The 16,995-nt window shown below is 40.9% G+C and overlaps 1 protein-coding gene across 3 annotated transcripts in view; it reads left to right on the plus strand.

Annotated features, from left to right (window-relative positions):
• LOC136678268 (rho-related BTB domain-containing protein 2-like) overlaps positions 1 to 6,585 on the plus strand; it is a 71,300-nt gene extending 64,715 nt beyond the window's left edge. For all 3 annotated transcript variants that reach the window (XM_066656255.1, XM_066656254.1, XM_066656256.1), the window contains exon 11: positions 560 to 6,585. In XM_066656255.1, coding sequence (XP_066512352.1) covers positions 560 to 741 — 182 coding nt within the window. In that variant the 3' untranslated portion in view covers positions 742 to 6,585. The remainder of the gene's footprint in view (positions 1 to 559) is intronic.
• Positions 6,586 to 16,995: the final 10,410 nt, after the last annotated feature.

A 16,995-nucleotide genomic window follows, 5' to 3' on the forward strand; every position in this document is an offset into this window, starting at 1 on the left:
CGTCGTAAACGTCGTAACGTGAACTTCGTGTTTGGTGTGCGTGGCGCGGTGGAAGAATACACGGTTACGCAGCTCGGGACCGAGGAGGATAGGTGTGAGGATAGGATAAGTGCATACAGTATGTTATTTACGTACAGTATGTACGAATGTTCTGACTTACACCGAAAATCAGTTTACGACGCGATGTAGGAACGGATCAACGTCGTAAGTCGAGGACCCCCTGTACATCAAATAACTGCGACCTTGAACTAGATAAGCGGTTACAGACAATGAATGAATGAATGATTATATGAAATAATTTTATGTAACAAACACATGAGCCTGAAGAAAACAAATAATTTCAAAATAAGTATTTTGCCAATATTGAATTTGTCAATTGTGTTAGTACAATTTCAGCCAATGTTTTTCACCAAAATGCATCCCAAAGAGTGTGTGACACCCCAATTTGATTTTGAAAGAAAATTAAATAAATTAAAATATGATTTCAATTTCTGTACGAATATTGTATCTGTCCTCAACTCTACTGTCATCTGAGTGTCTCCTCCAATGTCTCCTACAGAGAACCAGAGGCACTTTGAGAAGCAGCGCTGGCCGCCTGTCTGGTTCCTGAAGGAGGAGGATCGCTACAACCGCTCTAAGAAGGAGCGCGAGCGTGAGGAGGAGATCCTGCGCAAGCAGCACACCAAGCGAGGCTGGTGCTTCTGGAGACACCCATCCTCCTCAGCACCCCATATATCCTGAGGCCACGCCCCCTGTCCATCAGTCCCCTCCCCAAACTCCTCACCCCGCCTTGGCTTCGAGGCATGCAGCCAAGTTTGGGGAGCCCTGTCTGTGTCCAGTTTGTCCATCCTGGTTGCTGGACATTAGTCTGGGGCCACTTCGCCTCAGAGCTCCAGCCTTCCCTCTTTAAGTCAGGCTTTTAAATCGGCCTGAGGCAACAAAAAAAAAAAGCTGTGGCCCCCACCAGAGCCTGTGGAATGGAAGAAGGTTGAGAGAAAGCGTCAGATCTTTCTTACTCTGTGTTGTGCGTTTCACTGTGCTAATCCAGCAAAGTTTGAGGCCTCACCACAACACCATGTAGGGAATGTCGTCTTGGCATATGGTCTGCCTTCACCTCCTAAGACTGTTATTGTTATACACGAACTGCAAAATTTTCTCTCTCTCTCTCACACACACACACACACACACACATACACAGAAACCCTGCACCAGGCCTAGGTGCTGGCACCCAAGCATGCATAGTGCATGGTGCAGTTGCGATGAGCTTCTTCTGTGAAACCTATTTTTTTGAAAGCTGCAAAATACCTTATGCTTTGAATGCACCTAACAACTAAAAGAGCGGCAGGGATTTGTTATCTCTTCAAACTAGAAAAATAAATCCTGTTGAGCTGTGGTTCATGCTTTTTGCCTCAGTAATGAACCACATTTGCCTATATTCTCACTATGATTTTCTGTTTTGGATCTTCCCTAAGCCCCATATTGGCTCCTCATGGCAATTTTTTTTTTTTTTTGTTTCTTTTGTGTGTTTTTTTTTCCCGTGAGGCGCTGTGTGGGGGAACTCCACTCAAGAATCCCTGTTGCTAGGACTTGTTAATGAAGTGGGCCAAGGCCCGAAACAGAACACTAAATAAACAAGTGGTGCATAGCTCAGGTCATTCGCCCAAGAAGGCTCTGATAAAGCACCAGAGCGACAACTCGGGCTTGTTCAGATGATGACAATGCTTCACCAAAATACACAGCGCAGAGAAAAAAAAAAAAAACCTTCACAGCAAGTAAGGTTTGAATTTAGGGCTTTTTTTGTACCACTGCCATGAGAGTAGTAACATTCTCAAATGTCAGTAAAGCTTCATTTATGATTAGGGTTTTGAGTTTTTAAACACATTTTGACCATTAGCAAGGATTTGTTCTTCTCAAAGTACTTGCCTTTACATCTCCAAGCCACTAGGGGCATATGTTTTGCTTCCCGATTGTACCCTTTTGTGGAATATATGAGCAACTATACAAACAACAGGTAAATTAAGCTGCAGTTGTCTTGTCTATTGTTGTCAACAAGGTTTTTTTCTCTCTCTTTTTTCTGGTAGAGTTTTAACTGCTTTAGCTTATAATATCTGCCTGGTAACCAAATCTAAGCTGTGATATTTCTCACCCCACTTCCCCTGCTAAGAACAAAATTAGCAATCCTCAGTATAACTTCCTGTCTTCTACCTCTGCAGATAGACAGAAAAGAAAATCGTTAGAGGGCCGGTGGTGGAGTAGTGTATCTTTCAGTCTGTTTGCTGTATTATGTGCTGTATTATTTACAAAGCTGAAATGTAAGGCCACACAGCTGGAGCCTCACTTTCCACTTCATGCAGAGAAAATGGTGCTCAGTATATCTAACCGCAACAGTAACAGTATTTCTTCGATCCAGTTCTTTACTTCTCGTAGTTGTTGCTCTTCTCTATATATACATTTTTTTTTTGTGACAATCGTAAATGAACAAAACTCCTGACTTTTCAGGAAAACAAAGGTGTTGGTTAAAGAAAGATTTCCTTTTTTTCCAAGAAGCTTTATGAATATCGAGTTTTAAGGCTTGTAGCAAAATTGAAGTTGGGATGTGTGGCAGTAGCTGATATGTGTCGTGGATGTAATAATATAGTGTATCATAGCTAACTGTAGAAGTACTTCTCATGGTTCCAACATCCAAAAGTGCACTGTCATTCAGTGAGTACTTGTACATTCTGTTGGTTTTCTACCTTTTTACAAATTAGCTGAGCTAATCATGAGAACGGGGCGTGTTTTGGAACTGCCTTTCAAATCGAGAGAGTGCCTGTGAAAGAATGTTTCCATTTTCATTCACAGTTACGTGTATTGCATAGACCCCTTTGTTCTTTGGAGTTGTTCTTTTGCTCGAGATGGTGTTGAGAAGGGAGCTACATTCCTAATGAAGCATGGTTCCGTAGGTAGTGTCTTACAGGAGGACTATTTCTGGACATTTTAGAAGTGAATGTGAATGCGGCAAAATGTTGGGTGAACTTTTTTTTTTTTTTTTGGCACTTTCCTCTATTTCTGGCTTTTTGATTATTTTTTTTTCTTCCCACCGCCTAAAGGCTGCACACAGGTGTCTGTGGTAGCTAACGGAAGACGTTGTGGAAGTCTTTCTCCTCTCTGGAGACATGCTGGAATCATCAGCAGCTACTGAAATAGATGCGTGAGAGAATCTCACTGGGCCCAGGTGTGAATGAGGCTGATCTTTGCAATGAAAGAACAAAAAAAAAAATAGTAAGATCTTCAGTCGTTGCAGAAATAAATAATTTGACTATAACATTTTTTTGAAAACACTTGAAACTGCCGTTCATTTATTAATATCCAGAAGAGTCGTTCATTTTCTGAATCACAAATAAAATAAGAATACGTATTTAACAGAAAACTAGAGCAACTAAACCTCAAATAAAATTATCAGTATTTACGGTGTCCACCCTTTTACTAAAATTACAGCCCAGACTGACTTTAAGAGACTTGCTTTCAAGCATCCACACCTTTCAGGTTGGTTGAATATTTTGCTTCTCACAGTCTTAGTAATTGTAAACATGTTAACTGATATTGACGTCTGAGCTTGGGGTGGCCAGGTGGATTACTTCATAATTACATGATTGAAAATGTAAAAAAATTGCTCTCAGACTTTTGAACTGTACTAAAGACCCAAACGACGAGTCTTAACGATCTTGGCTACAGATCTAAAATATTTTACACCATGTTCAGCAGGATATTGACATAGATATAGTACATATGTGACAGCATGGTTTAGATTAATGAAAGCTATGTCATGTTTTACTGCAGAGAATAACATGCAAGCTTCCATTCATTCCACTAACGCAGAAGCCAAACTCATTGACACATCTATGGTGTTAGCTCCTGGGTGACTTTGGGTGAGACAGCGCTTTGATATTTGTATTTTTCTCTCTTGTTCTTTCAGTATGCCCTTGCATTGGGTTGGCCTGTGGGGTGCATGGCATCGACTGTTTCTTAAGTTTTTTTTTTGTTTATTTGTTTTTTAAATAGTTCAATTTTGTAGCATGTTATGACTTTTCTTCCTGAACTTGATGGACGTGTTTTTTTTAGCACCGTGCGGTTTGTGCTCAGTGTCTGTGGACGAAGGGTCAGATGTTTTTGTAAACTAACCACATGCTTTAATGTTATGCCTTTGCTAACTTTGGATATGTTGGGACACTGGTGGCGGGTGGGGGTGGGTTGGTGTATTTTTGTGGTGCAGGGAAGGTTTTATGGGTTTTGTATTAATACTACGAGTAACGTTTGTTATTAAGGAAATGGTGTAAGATTTGAGTTGTTTTGAAGACCTCTTCAATAGCACTAACAACTGACAGGCCCTTGTTCACAATATAATTACTAAACAACCTATGCACTTTAGTCCAAATTGTGGGTAAAACAAGAAGTTAAGATTTCTTTCTGATTCAGAAATGATTGCCTTGAATCTTACATTGCAACATTGTACGAGATGCACGTTTACAAGCGAAATGTGCATGAGGAACGGTCTGCAAAACATGATTGCATGTATTCGAGTAAAGCTTGTATTGAGAATCAGGTATGCACTTCGACATTAGATAATTATTCTCCTTTCATGAGCCTGTGTACAATAGGGATCGCTCACTTGAGTGTTAGGTTAGAGGGGTATCCCCAATGACCAGTGGTACAGTTCTTTTTTTTAATTTATTTATTGTTTCTTCCCCCCTCCATAATGTTCTTGGTCAGAAATCTCCTTTTTTCCACCATTGTTCCCCAGAGGTTGCAATAGTAATGTTCCATAGGGCTCAGTAGTTCATCAGCTAAAATAGAAAACTCGAGCTGTCCTCTCCTGGCATTGCCTGTGCCTTTAATTTTCGAAAGAAAAAAAATCTCCTGTTGCCTTTCTCAAGAGGGGCCTCTTACAAATGCCTTTAGGTGTTGGATAATTGTAACGTAGACATTCACACACTCTTACACCAGGCAGCTGACCACCGTATTCCTTCTTCTACTGTCAGTGCCTGTGGACATTATGTAGCAAAGTCTACCGTTCTGTCTTCTTATCGCTGCGTTCTCGTTTAAACCGGAGGGGTCCTGCTCTCTTGGTTTTGCTGAGCCGAGTGGAATCCGTACTTAACCTGAGAGCCGTGGTCATGCTGGTCTGACTGTGGGAGAGAAAGGTGGATCTGTGGGACGCTCACACGCCCACCCTGCAGTGTTCACTGTAAAGGAGGCTGATGCCCTCTGTAGGCCAGCAGAAACAAATCCAGCTGAGTTTTACCTTGTACTGTTGTACCCAAGCAAAATCTGATACTTCTGTGCTCCAGGACAGTGTTCTTAAGACTACGTGACATGTACATAAGCCCTTTCTCGCAGCTGACAGAGCTACATCAACGTCTTTAAACGCTAAGCTAATTTGCTAAAAAGCTAATTTGTCATGAAACATTCTAGAAGGACATAGTTCACACATGTCACAGTGACATAATGCTTGTAACATGTCAGAGCTTATCAAGTCAAGCTTATTAAGAATAGTAACCACTGGTCCTGAGTTAAATGTGAGTTAATTTAAAATATTTCCCCTCAATGATTTTATGCTCCTTCTATGCTAAGCTAAACAACATCAGTCTCCAAACAATGCCTCCTAACTTGATTTCTACGTTGGAAAATAGCTGTCTTTTTGTGAAATTTCACCTGCAGGAATTTTTTTTTTTTGTGATTTTATGTATTTATTATTATTTGTATTTTTTTTTAATGTAGGTGACATGTAGCCTTATGAAAACTGTCCTACATCAAGGGTAACCACAAAAGCATTATAATTAAGGCATTATGCAGCATATGTTTGAAATAAATAAGGTTTGGTTGTATGATAAGGTCCCAATTATTGTGTGCATAAAGTACAAGGTCATTAAAACTCTGCTTGATTTTGGCTTTTCAAAGAGGATTCTTGCTTTGGGGGGTTTTAATATAAAAACACAGCCTAATTTGTCTTGATCCCCTTCCAACACTTTCTTCCAAATATGATTTTCATCTTAGGAAAAGATGTTCAGTCACAAACAAACTGATTTCTATCGCTTGAGACAGAACCAGCGTTTTCTCAATGGGGTCAATATTAACATAACAGATGTGCTTTGGTAACCACTCACACCTTCTGATGATTTAGCCTTATTTCTCCTTTCTAACATGGCTTTTCCAATGCTAAAAAGTGGTCAGCAACTGTCTACAAAGGCTTTAATGTGACCCTTTTTTTCTGTTTATACCCAACTATTATACCATTATGCACTTTGTGTTAATCTTGTTAATCTTTTTAAACTTGTATTTGTTATGGAGAATTACCATTAATGTTCTGAAAAAAAAAAAGAGCACACACGTGACACATTAAGGGCTTTTTTATTTTAGGACAACAATCAGAATGTTGTGGGGGTTTTTTTCTGCTGCTGTTGCAAAAACGTTTTAATGAATTCTTTGTAATACTTTTTGAACCACTGTGATTTGTACAAAATGGAACAAAAAAAAAGTAGATAAAAAGCATTGCCGTTTCAGTATTCTAATGTTTGACCTGGCTTTTAATAAAATTTAAGTGAATTCTTTGACCAATCTGTTTTATTGTGGATTTTGTTTTCAAATAAACATTATCTGAAATTATCAGGGGGAGGCACGGTGGTGCAGCAGCTAGTGTCACAGTCACACAGCTCCAGGGACCTGGAGGTTGTGGGTTCGAGTCCAATTCCGAGTGACTCTCTATGAGGAGTTGGTGTGTTCTCCCTGTGTCTGCGTGGGTTTCCTCCCACAGTCCAAAAACACACGTTGGTAGGTGGATTAGCGACTCAAAAGTGTCCGTAGGTGTGAGTGTGTGTTGCCCTGTGAAGGACTGGCGCCCCCTCCAGGGTGTATTCCTGCCTTGCGCCCAATGATTCCATGTAGGCTCTGGACCCACCACGACCCTGAACTGGATAAGTGCTTACAGATAATGAATGAATTAATTAAATTATCAGTACATTAACATTTTGTATAATGGCAATAAAAACATCATACTCTGATATACACATGGAATGATCACTGAATTAGGAACACCTGTGTTGTATGTACATTGTCCGTTTAATCAGCCGACAGTGTTCTGTGTCACTGATGAAGGACTAGAGGACGACCAACACAAACTGCAGCAACAGATGAGCTACTGTCTCTGACTTTACATCTACGTGGTGGACCAACAAGCGGGAATGTTTTAACAGTGACCAATGAAGAGCAGGGTGAAATGAGGGTAAGAAAGTATGCAGAGAAACAGGTGGGCTACAGTAACTATAGAAATACAAAGTCAGTGGAGCTGATAAATTGGACAGTGAATGTAGATACAAGGTAGGTGTTCCTAATCCCAGGGTTGTTCCATGTATATAGCCTACAGTTAAAATTTATCCTTATGGGAATTGACATGTCAAAAATATTTCCTTTTCTCATAAAATTTACTGTGGTTATTGTCTTATACAACAATAATGAGGCCGAATAGTTTTTCCGGAAACACTTACTATGACTGACCAATAGAGGGAGTTCCAGCACTGGTCACCGTTTAAGAAAAGCCTGAATTTACAGTATGGCTTTGGCTCACAGTAAAGCCAATGCTTCCACTGTCTTGGAAGAAAGGTGAGTTTTCCTTAAGGGCAAATAAGTTAACTGAAGATGCTATCTTAATAACAACAAGTCCTAACGCAGTCAGAGCATGTATATGTCTGAGTGCTCGTCTCAGCTTTCAGTACCACCACCAGTCCCACCAAGCCCGCCTCTAGATTTTTCAGCGTAGGCCCCGACACACCACAGTGGGATTTAAAAAAGAGCTTCATTATCAACAAGACTGCATTATAAGTCTGCTTTACTCATTCCTCACATACAACAACCTGCCTATCTACTGGGCCTTCATTTGCCAACCACCAAATCCTCAACACAAACTTCACAAGAGATTATCAAGAATTGACATCAGGAAGATTAAGAAATCCACAGTCATAAAGTTCAAGGGTTTATTGCTTTAACAAAAGAACTTTAAATGAAAACAACAGCCACTTGATATACAGTGTATTGTTGTGTGTGTGTGTGTGTGTGTGTGTGTATTCATATAAATATAATCTGCAAAATCACAAGCAAAAAGAATCTACCGTCTGGAAAGGGTATCATTTAATAACTTTAAATAACATTTAATGAAATACATTTTTTACCTGAAAATTTATATTCAATTACATTATATTTAAAATTTTGAAATGATACCTTTTACCAGAATATCATTCACGTCATAAAACATCTAATGTAAACAGACATAGGCTGTTGATGTATGTTCAAGTGCTGATTTATAGAATGTTAATTTGGTTTTTATGTCTTTGTGGTGAAGGCCCTGTGAAGGCAGTCTTCAAATAAAGCATTGCCCTGTGTTTTGGTGGGTTTTCTTGTTCTCCAGTTGTGTTTGCAGCTTTCGGCTGTTCCTCAGATTGCAAGTCTGCTGAGATATCTGGCAGACATATCTTCCTGTCTTCGTCTTCCATGTCCTCTTCCTCTCAACGCTGCAGACATAGAACTGAGTCAGCACAATGTGAGTGGAGTCTGGCTTGAGTGTGTCTTCACATGATGTATTATAGTTTCTCTCTCTCTCTCTCTCTCTCTCTCTCTCTCTCTCTCTCTCTCTCTCTCTCTCTGTCTATCTCCCGTGGCACAGATGAATCAGAAGCAAACTTTCCAGTTCTTGGAGGTCACTGTGTTATTTTACGGGTCAGTCACCCATAAACAGGCGAAGCTTGACTCTGGTTACCATGACGATTGTGTGTGATATAGGGGGAATACGCATCACAGAGTGCATCCAGTAAAGCCTGAATGGAGGAGACTAAAACATATGTTTCAAAACTGACTCTGCAGTGCCTGGGGAGTGCCATGCTATAAATTGTGGGTCACATTGATGTGTCCAAGTGGATGGGTGGCCATATGACCACATATGGCTGTGTGTGTAAACGCTGATTACAGCCCTGAAGCTGGTGTCGTCAACGGTGCAGATGTGTTTGGTGTCGTAGTGTAGGGTCACAGCCCAGAGGCTTTGGATTGGTGAGATAACAAAAGCCTTCCATGAGATCACTGACACCTTTTCTGTCCTCCATAGCTTCAGTTACATATTACATTTAATAAAAAACACATTTCCCACCTCAGGATAAAATCAGAGGAAGTAAGGAATAGTGTAAAACTGACTGAACTTTGTTTTCTAACAATGTATTTATTTCATATTGGGGACTGATTGAATGAACCGATGCAGCTGCTCAATTTGGACTGCGCATGCGCATAACATCATGCTTGTGTACACTTTGCTGACAGCTCTGATACCTTATTACCTTTGTCTTCAACCATAACGTTGATGACCAGCTGACCTTCGCAGATCACGTTACCACAGTAGCTCGATCGTGCCGCTTCTCCCTATTCAACATAAGGAAGATTAGGCCATACCTTACTCAACATACAACACAGCTCCTTGTTCAGATGTTAGTAATCTCCCGTCCAGACTATTGCAACGCCCTCCTGACAGGTCTTCCGGCCTGTGCTGTGAGACCGCTACAGATGATCCAGAATGCTGCAGCACGCCTGGTCTTCAACCAACCAAAAAGAGCACATGTCACGCCCCTATTAGTTGAGCTGCATTGGCTACCCTTAGCTGCTCGCATCAAATTTAAATCACTAATGATGGCCTTCAGAGTATTCACTGGTTCTGCTCCCATCTACTTCAATAGACTCTTAAAACCATATGTTAGTGCCCACCCTCTCCGTTCCTCAAAGGAGCGCCAACTAACACGGCCCACCCCCTGTACAGGTCAGTCTAGCTATTCTCATCTCTGGTACCACGCTGGTGGAACGAGCTTCCAAGCACTATCAGAGCAACAGAAACCCTCTCCGCATTCAAGAAATCATTGAAAACCCAGTTCTTCCGAGAGTATCTCTTGCACTGAGTCTTTCTTTAATGCACTTATTACTTCCTGTCATATTGCACTCAATGTAAGGTATTTTGTATAATTTGTGCTGTAGTTCGAATGTTAGATCCTCTTTTGTAAGTCGCTTTGGATAAAATGCATAAATGTAAATGTAAATGTGAATGTAAACAGACACAACCCTCTTTGGTTAAATGCCATGTGTGTCCCACATTGCAATTCAGGGATATCTTCCTTCACCTGTAAATCATTTAAAGTGCAAAGGACAGTGAGGAAAATCGAACTCATGTTTATACGTGTTTAAAGTTCCTCTTGAATATAAAGCTACTCTCTGCTGCTATAAGCTACACGCATCAAGGTCCAAATCGGGCAGGTCGTGCAAATCAGGTAGCCACAGCATCCTCCTTATTTTGGGTGGACTGAGAACAACATCCATGTTTTTGAACTGCTGTTTGTGTTCTTAAGAATTGGAATGTAACTTCGGCTGTGGAAGTTGACGCCAAGTAAGAACACGCAAGAACAACTTGTAAACGGCCCTGGTTTCGGAACACAGCACTAATGTAAACAGATGGAAAAGATGGATAAAATCATCTCATACAGAACTTCTCTCTCTGCGCTGGAGAGTCTTACTCACTGACATTATGTATAAACTGGACCCAGTGATCCCACTGTTTTCAACTGGGAATCCTGTGGTCCATCGTGTAACGTCCTGATCTGCATCTTGTGCAATGAATACCAGGGAAGTAGGAGACTGCTCAGACGCCATATTGTATCACCTGGTTCACCACAGTGCCGCCCCAATAGATGCATACCACAAACCACAGCCACTCTCCTCATCAGTGTCGGATAAAATCATTATCACTGAAACTTGTTGAACCCCTTGATCTATGTCTTCAATTTTCCCTGCACAAAATAAAAAAGTGTTAAACAAACTTGACCTCGACATTGCATTCCTTCAGCATGTGATCACGGCCTTGTTCTATTTGAAGCACATTTCTTTCTGCTTGAAATCACTCTTGGGAAGACTGAGGTTTTGCTTTCGTTAAACTATAATAAATGTGTCAACGGTTGTCTGAAGGCATGTGTACGACATTGTCCAGGGGGTCATAGTCTGGAGGATATCACAGGGCAAAGATTTCCAGTTAGTTAGTCTTTGGTTCTGCTGAATCACAATCCTGGCTGATAATGAAATGTCCGCCCATAAATCTATAATTCCCTCCAGTTGTTGTGCTGTGAATGTTAGTCTCAGGGGTCTATAGGTGGACCCGGTTGCTCGAAGCACATCTTATTTTTCATGTTTTTGGGGCCTAACACGAGAATGTAGAGTTCTCTCAGCAAAAGCCATAATTCTCCTAAATTTGTGTCCCATAAATATGTCGCCTTAAGTCCAAACCCATTAGAGCATTGCCCCAAGTGCAAGCCCAACAAATTCCTCAGCTGTATTGCATACCTACAGAAAGAGGAGGCCCTGGGATCCCTGTGCTTTTCACAGAGCTTGACCATTGCACCATTGCTAGTAATGTTATTCCATAGACAAATCATTCACATAGTTACATAAGTAAGAACAAGATAAAATAATATCATAGGTGTCATATTACATTGAGTTACTTGATACTGCATATGTACAGAGCTGGAATTAAAAGGACCTGAGTGAATAAGGCTTCCAGACTGTGAGGATCTGATGGCATGCAGGCACATAAACATTAGTGTAGTCAGGTACAGATGATAAATAATTAATTCTGGACCACAAACACCTCAGTAGCTCACCCCTAGGCCACTGGATGGTTCTCCCTCACTACAGAGAACATGGCTCCACTGCTGCACAGCCCAGGGCTTGGAGGCTTTATACCCTTCTAACCAGCGCTTGGCATTGGGCATGCTTAAATATATAGGAAATGCTTCTCTATATAGATATCCACAAATGCACCTTAAAGTAGCTGTCCGTTCTCTCAGCTCCACTAGCCATACAGATGTGCTTTGTAGTTCTATAATAACAGACAGTAATCCATCTGTTGTTTCCCATACATTGTTTGCCTCCTTTCACCCTGTTTTTCAGTGCTCAGGACCTCCAGAGGACCACCGTAGAGCAGGTATGATTTGGGAGGTAGATCATTTTCAATGCAGCTGCAAGTGGATCAGACACAGCAGTGCTGCTGGAGTTTGAAACACTCAGTATCACTGCTAGACTGTGACCCCCCCCCCACTGTTCTGGAGTCTTCCTGTGGGGGTCCTGACCACTGAAGAACAGAGGACGACTACAGTTTGTAGAGCTGAAATATGCATGTACACAGTCGATGGACAGTGAGTGTAGAAAAAAGGAAGTGATAATAATGTTATGGCTGATTTGTGCGTGACACTTTATAAATTCACCCAGTTGCATGTGTTTTCATAGTTATTGTATTGTCTTTTTCCAACATACTCAGTGAAACACTCATTGTTTTTGTATGTGAGTGTTTGTCATTCCTGGTTCTGTTTATTTTAAGGGTTTTGGATTGCACAACACGGAAAATTGCAGCCTCTCTGTCTGCTGCAGTAGCTCTGTTTTTATTAGCGCCTTTATTTTCACCTGAGCTGCTTATCTACTTTTGTCCTTTCTTGTTAGTGATCCTCTTTTATTTGCTTATGGTTGGAGCGCTTATTGAGCAATAAATTTCTGTGTTTATACTCTGTAAGGTCAGGTCAGACGAGAGGATTTGCAGAAGAATCCTCCCAGAAACCTTCTAGCTGTTTTTAGAGCCAATTCTGTTGTTAGTTTTTTTTTTTTTTTTTTTTGTGTGTGTGTGTAGATATTGTACTGGAGATTTGTTACATCTTTCTTGGCCAAAAATGAAACCTTTAAATACTGCCCCAGATGTTCTGACTCAAGAAAAGCTAACGAGAACCCTCTGCCCATTTGACAAGCCTTCAAGGCTCTATGAATCTATGGAATACAAGGTTAATACGTACCTGTAGGCCACTGTTCACACAGTCTTATGTGACACCTACATCGGTTATTAATTACCACTAACCGAGTTGGTCGTTTCACACTAGAATGTGTCGACAACTGCCACTTGCTGGACTAAGCTTTAGAAGATGTTCATTCAGGTTTACATTACTTGTGATGAATGGCATGAGTAGGTTGTAGCATTGTGAACAACGACCTGCACAGTGATACAACTGTTCAGAGGAGCCTTGGTCTGTTTGTCTCAAGCAATAATGAGGTTTGTATTATTATATTATTTTGGGCCAAGAATTATGCACTGAAACCACAGAAGTAAATGTCGTGAGATAAAAAGAAAGACTAAAATGTGGGCTTATAACCAGTATTACACAAACAAAGCAGATAACAGCTCTAATTTGTTCCTTGAGACGGATGCTGTCCCACACTCCTCACAGACAGTCACCCGGAGGAAACCCACACAGACACAGGGAGAACACACCACACAGACAGTCACCTGGAGGAAACCCACGCAGACACAGGGAGAACACACCACACTCCTCACAGACAGTCACCCGGAGCGGGAATCGAACCCACAACTTCCAGGCCCCTGGAGCTGTGTGACACTACCTGCTGCGCCACCGTGCCGCCCAGGTTTATAATATGATTAATTAAAAATTAATTATGGAAAATGTGCATGCCATTTGCTTAAAACTGTGAGGCAACATGTTTTTTTTAAATTACATTATTATAATGCAGTTAATTTCACGAAGGGCTTTTTTTTCAGGTATTTTTTTTTAAAAATCCTATGTGCAGCTAGTTTAACTGTGTTTGGCAAACGGTGACTTGCTTAGCCTCAGTACAGCGAGCAAACACAATGTGAGAAGGTATGCAATATTTTTATACTTTTTTTTAGCTGTGTCACCATAGGGGCGCCGTAGACCAAGTGGCAGATCTTCTACCTCTTGAGAAAAATATAGTTTAGAGGGAAATGTGTGTGCCCCTGATCAGCTTACCACTTGAGGAGGATAATATTCCCTGCTTGAAAGCGTTAAACTGCTAAAGGTGCACAGATGAGGGAGCTTTCCAGCACTGCCTTAGAATGTGTGTAGGAGGCTTCTTTATTAAAGTCAAAGTCATTCCCTTTTTGCCTACACTGAAACATCAACAAACATTTTTTTCTATTGTTTTTTCAGACTACTGTTGCTTTGTCATGTTTGGTAAATACAGGAACCATTGCAAGACATTGCTTGGTCATGAGAAAAAAAAATGGAAGTCTTGTGCAGCACTGGTAAGTTGCACATATACATGCCAAACCAGAATAAAGATGATTGTGTTCCTTCAATACACACAGTTATAGATCATTTAAATATAGTTAAAAACACCAAATAGATTGATACGGTCAATAACCACAGATGCTCCTGAGAGATGCAACAGTGTTGGCCCTATTGTCGAGAGCCTGTCATGGTCAGCTTCAGCTTCTTCTCACACTTCATCCACTGAAGAAATGCACTCATCACACTGTCAGCATCTCTCCCACAGCCGATGGTAAACAACTCTCCCAAAAATAACACTGCCCTCGTCATCCACTCCCTGGTCTCTGCTGTAGTGAAGGAAGCTAATGAAAAGTAAGCAGCACCCAATCCTTCATCGGTGAGCATCTCTCAGAGATATGAATTTCACTAAACCAAACATCCATATAAAAGTATCACAAGTAATGGAAGTGCTGCTAAAGAGACAGATGAGCTACGTTTATATTTAAAGCTTTTGGCAGATGCTGTCGTCCAGGGCAATAAAAAAACAATACATCTTATGTTAAATCCAAGAGCTAACACCATGCTTTTTGTCCATCGGACTGCACTATTTTAGTCCTTTCCCAGCAAAATGTTGGACTCCATTTGTTCCCACTGTTGGGTTTCCATCTACTTTTAGCCCATATTTGAAAATAGTTGTCTCCACACATTCTGTTTACACCTCACATGATAATAGGCACCAGAAGTTCATGTTCCAGGGTTAGGAACCGTGCTATAGAATGGTCATATTGGTAAGGAAATTCACTGCAGATGCATGGTTAAGTGTGGGAAATGACAGTGTTGCTACACCATGCAATGACAGTTACCACCATTTCTTTGTCAGAACAGTGGTTAAACGTCATCCTGGTTGCAGCAACCTCTAAATATTTTCATTCTGTCTGAAATCAGACAGCTACTGATTACTACACGCCACCACACATAGGACATGACACTCAGACCGTGGAAGGTGACCTTATTTTAACCGTCAACTTCAGATGTTTGTCCACAGACTGCACTGAGCTCATCCCGATGCCTGCTAGTCATGAGATCATTTGTTGGTTTGGTGGGAACAATACATTGTTTTTTAAGAGATAAGCCATGACCAAGTCAGAGTGGGAGTACTGAGGAAATAAACCTAATTCTAATCTGTGTTTTCTAGGATAAAACCTTTTGGGGAAAAGACAAAAGGTGTACCACTTGATTTGTCAAGTATAATAGCAGCTGTATGCGTGTCCTTGGCATGGAAAAACAAGGCTGTGTCTGAGAACGGTGCAGGAAAGGCTATTCTGTAGGTCCCATGAAATTAAACTGAAAGCATTCGTCCACAGTCAAGAACATAGTTCTTGAAAAGTATGGCATTTTTAACAGACTGCAGGTCACAGAAAACAGATGAAAACAACTTCCTCCCGATGACAGGAGGAAGGTTGGACAATGACCCCTGGCCTACTGTTTTATCTCTGTTATGCTGCACTACGACCCAGTCATCAGGTCTAAACACATAAGAACATGGTCTGTTATGGCAGATTCGTACTGCAGTCTTGGCCAATGTAGAAGCAATATATTTTCCTGATCATCAGCCTTTGTCCAAAAATCTTAATTCCGTATTCAAATTTTTGTGACCTTCCATCCTCACTGCCCTCACTGTGGTGGTGATGAGGTTCAGTGCTGCACTTTTTGTGAATAATTAAAATGCAGTGTGGAAAATAACTGGATAATCACTTGCACAAAAGTTTTCTCCACCCGCTTCCTATGGTGAAGATGCTCTTTATATAAAAACCCTGAATTTAAAGAGACTATTGGACACTTGTACAAAGCTGTTTAGCCATCTTTAATCAATTTTGTTTTTAGAATGTTGAAATCTCTTCTCAGGTCAGATGACATAGCCATCTGTCTCAATGCTCCAAAAAAGGACACACCACCACTCTCAAACTGAAGACATGTCCATCTAAAAAAACTGTAAATATGACAAATAAGGCAAAATAAGACATTTTTCTAAAGCAGAAAAATATGGGGGGAAAAGAAAAGTAAATTCCAAACAACAAAAAGCAAACTTAGTCGCACATAATCGTATCCTACAGTCAGGACTGACGGAGGCGGACGCACTCGCTATAACAGAGTGACTTTATTTACATAGGGTGACCAGATCTGAGATGGTGAGAAAGAGGACACGTCTCCCTGGGGGAACGACGACTACTGACGTGCAGACTGACCAATTAAATGTTTACAGAGAAGGTTATCGACCAATAACGGTAGCTCTACAGTCAGACCATCCAATCAGAAGATTTTAGGCTACTTCACCACGCCTCCCTTCTCACTCAAGCGAACCAATCGGAGTAGGGGAGGGCGGGACTAGTTTGTGAACGAAACGCTTCTCGAAATTCTATGTAAGATCTAGAAAAACAAAATCCCGGACGTTTGTGAAATTCTGCCCGGACATTTTTTTAAGTCTAAAAAAGAGGACATGTCCGGGTAAAAGAGGACGTCTGGTCACCCTAATTTACACCAAAAGATACAAAACAAAGACAGAATACTTAGACCAATAAAGACCTAGACTGAAACTTGGACAGAGGGGCTTAGACAGAGAAAGGGAACTGGACTGACAAACATAGACAGAGGGAACTAAATAGACAGAGACCTAAACAGACTAATCTTAGACAGAGCTAAATAGACACCTGGACAGGGAGAACTAAACAGACAAAGAAAGCTAAACAGACTAAACTTGGACACAGACAGACATGAGACAAGAGAGATACAAAGACTGACTTGGGAGGCATATGAGACATAGAGCACCAAACAGAGGTGTAATGTACAACAAAGAAGGAGGAACTTAAATATACAACACAGA

The sequence above is a fragment of the Hoplias malabaricus genome, chromosome Y (genome assembly GCF_029633855.1).
Source record: "Hoplias malabaricus isolate fHopMal1 chromosome Y, fHopMal1.hap1, whole genome shotgun sequence".
In the NCBI taxonomy this organism is placed as follows: domain Eukaryota; kingdom Metazoa; phylum Chordata; class Actinopteri; order Characiformes; family Erythrinidae; genus Hoplias; species Hoplias malabaricus.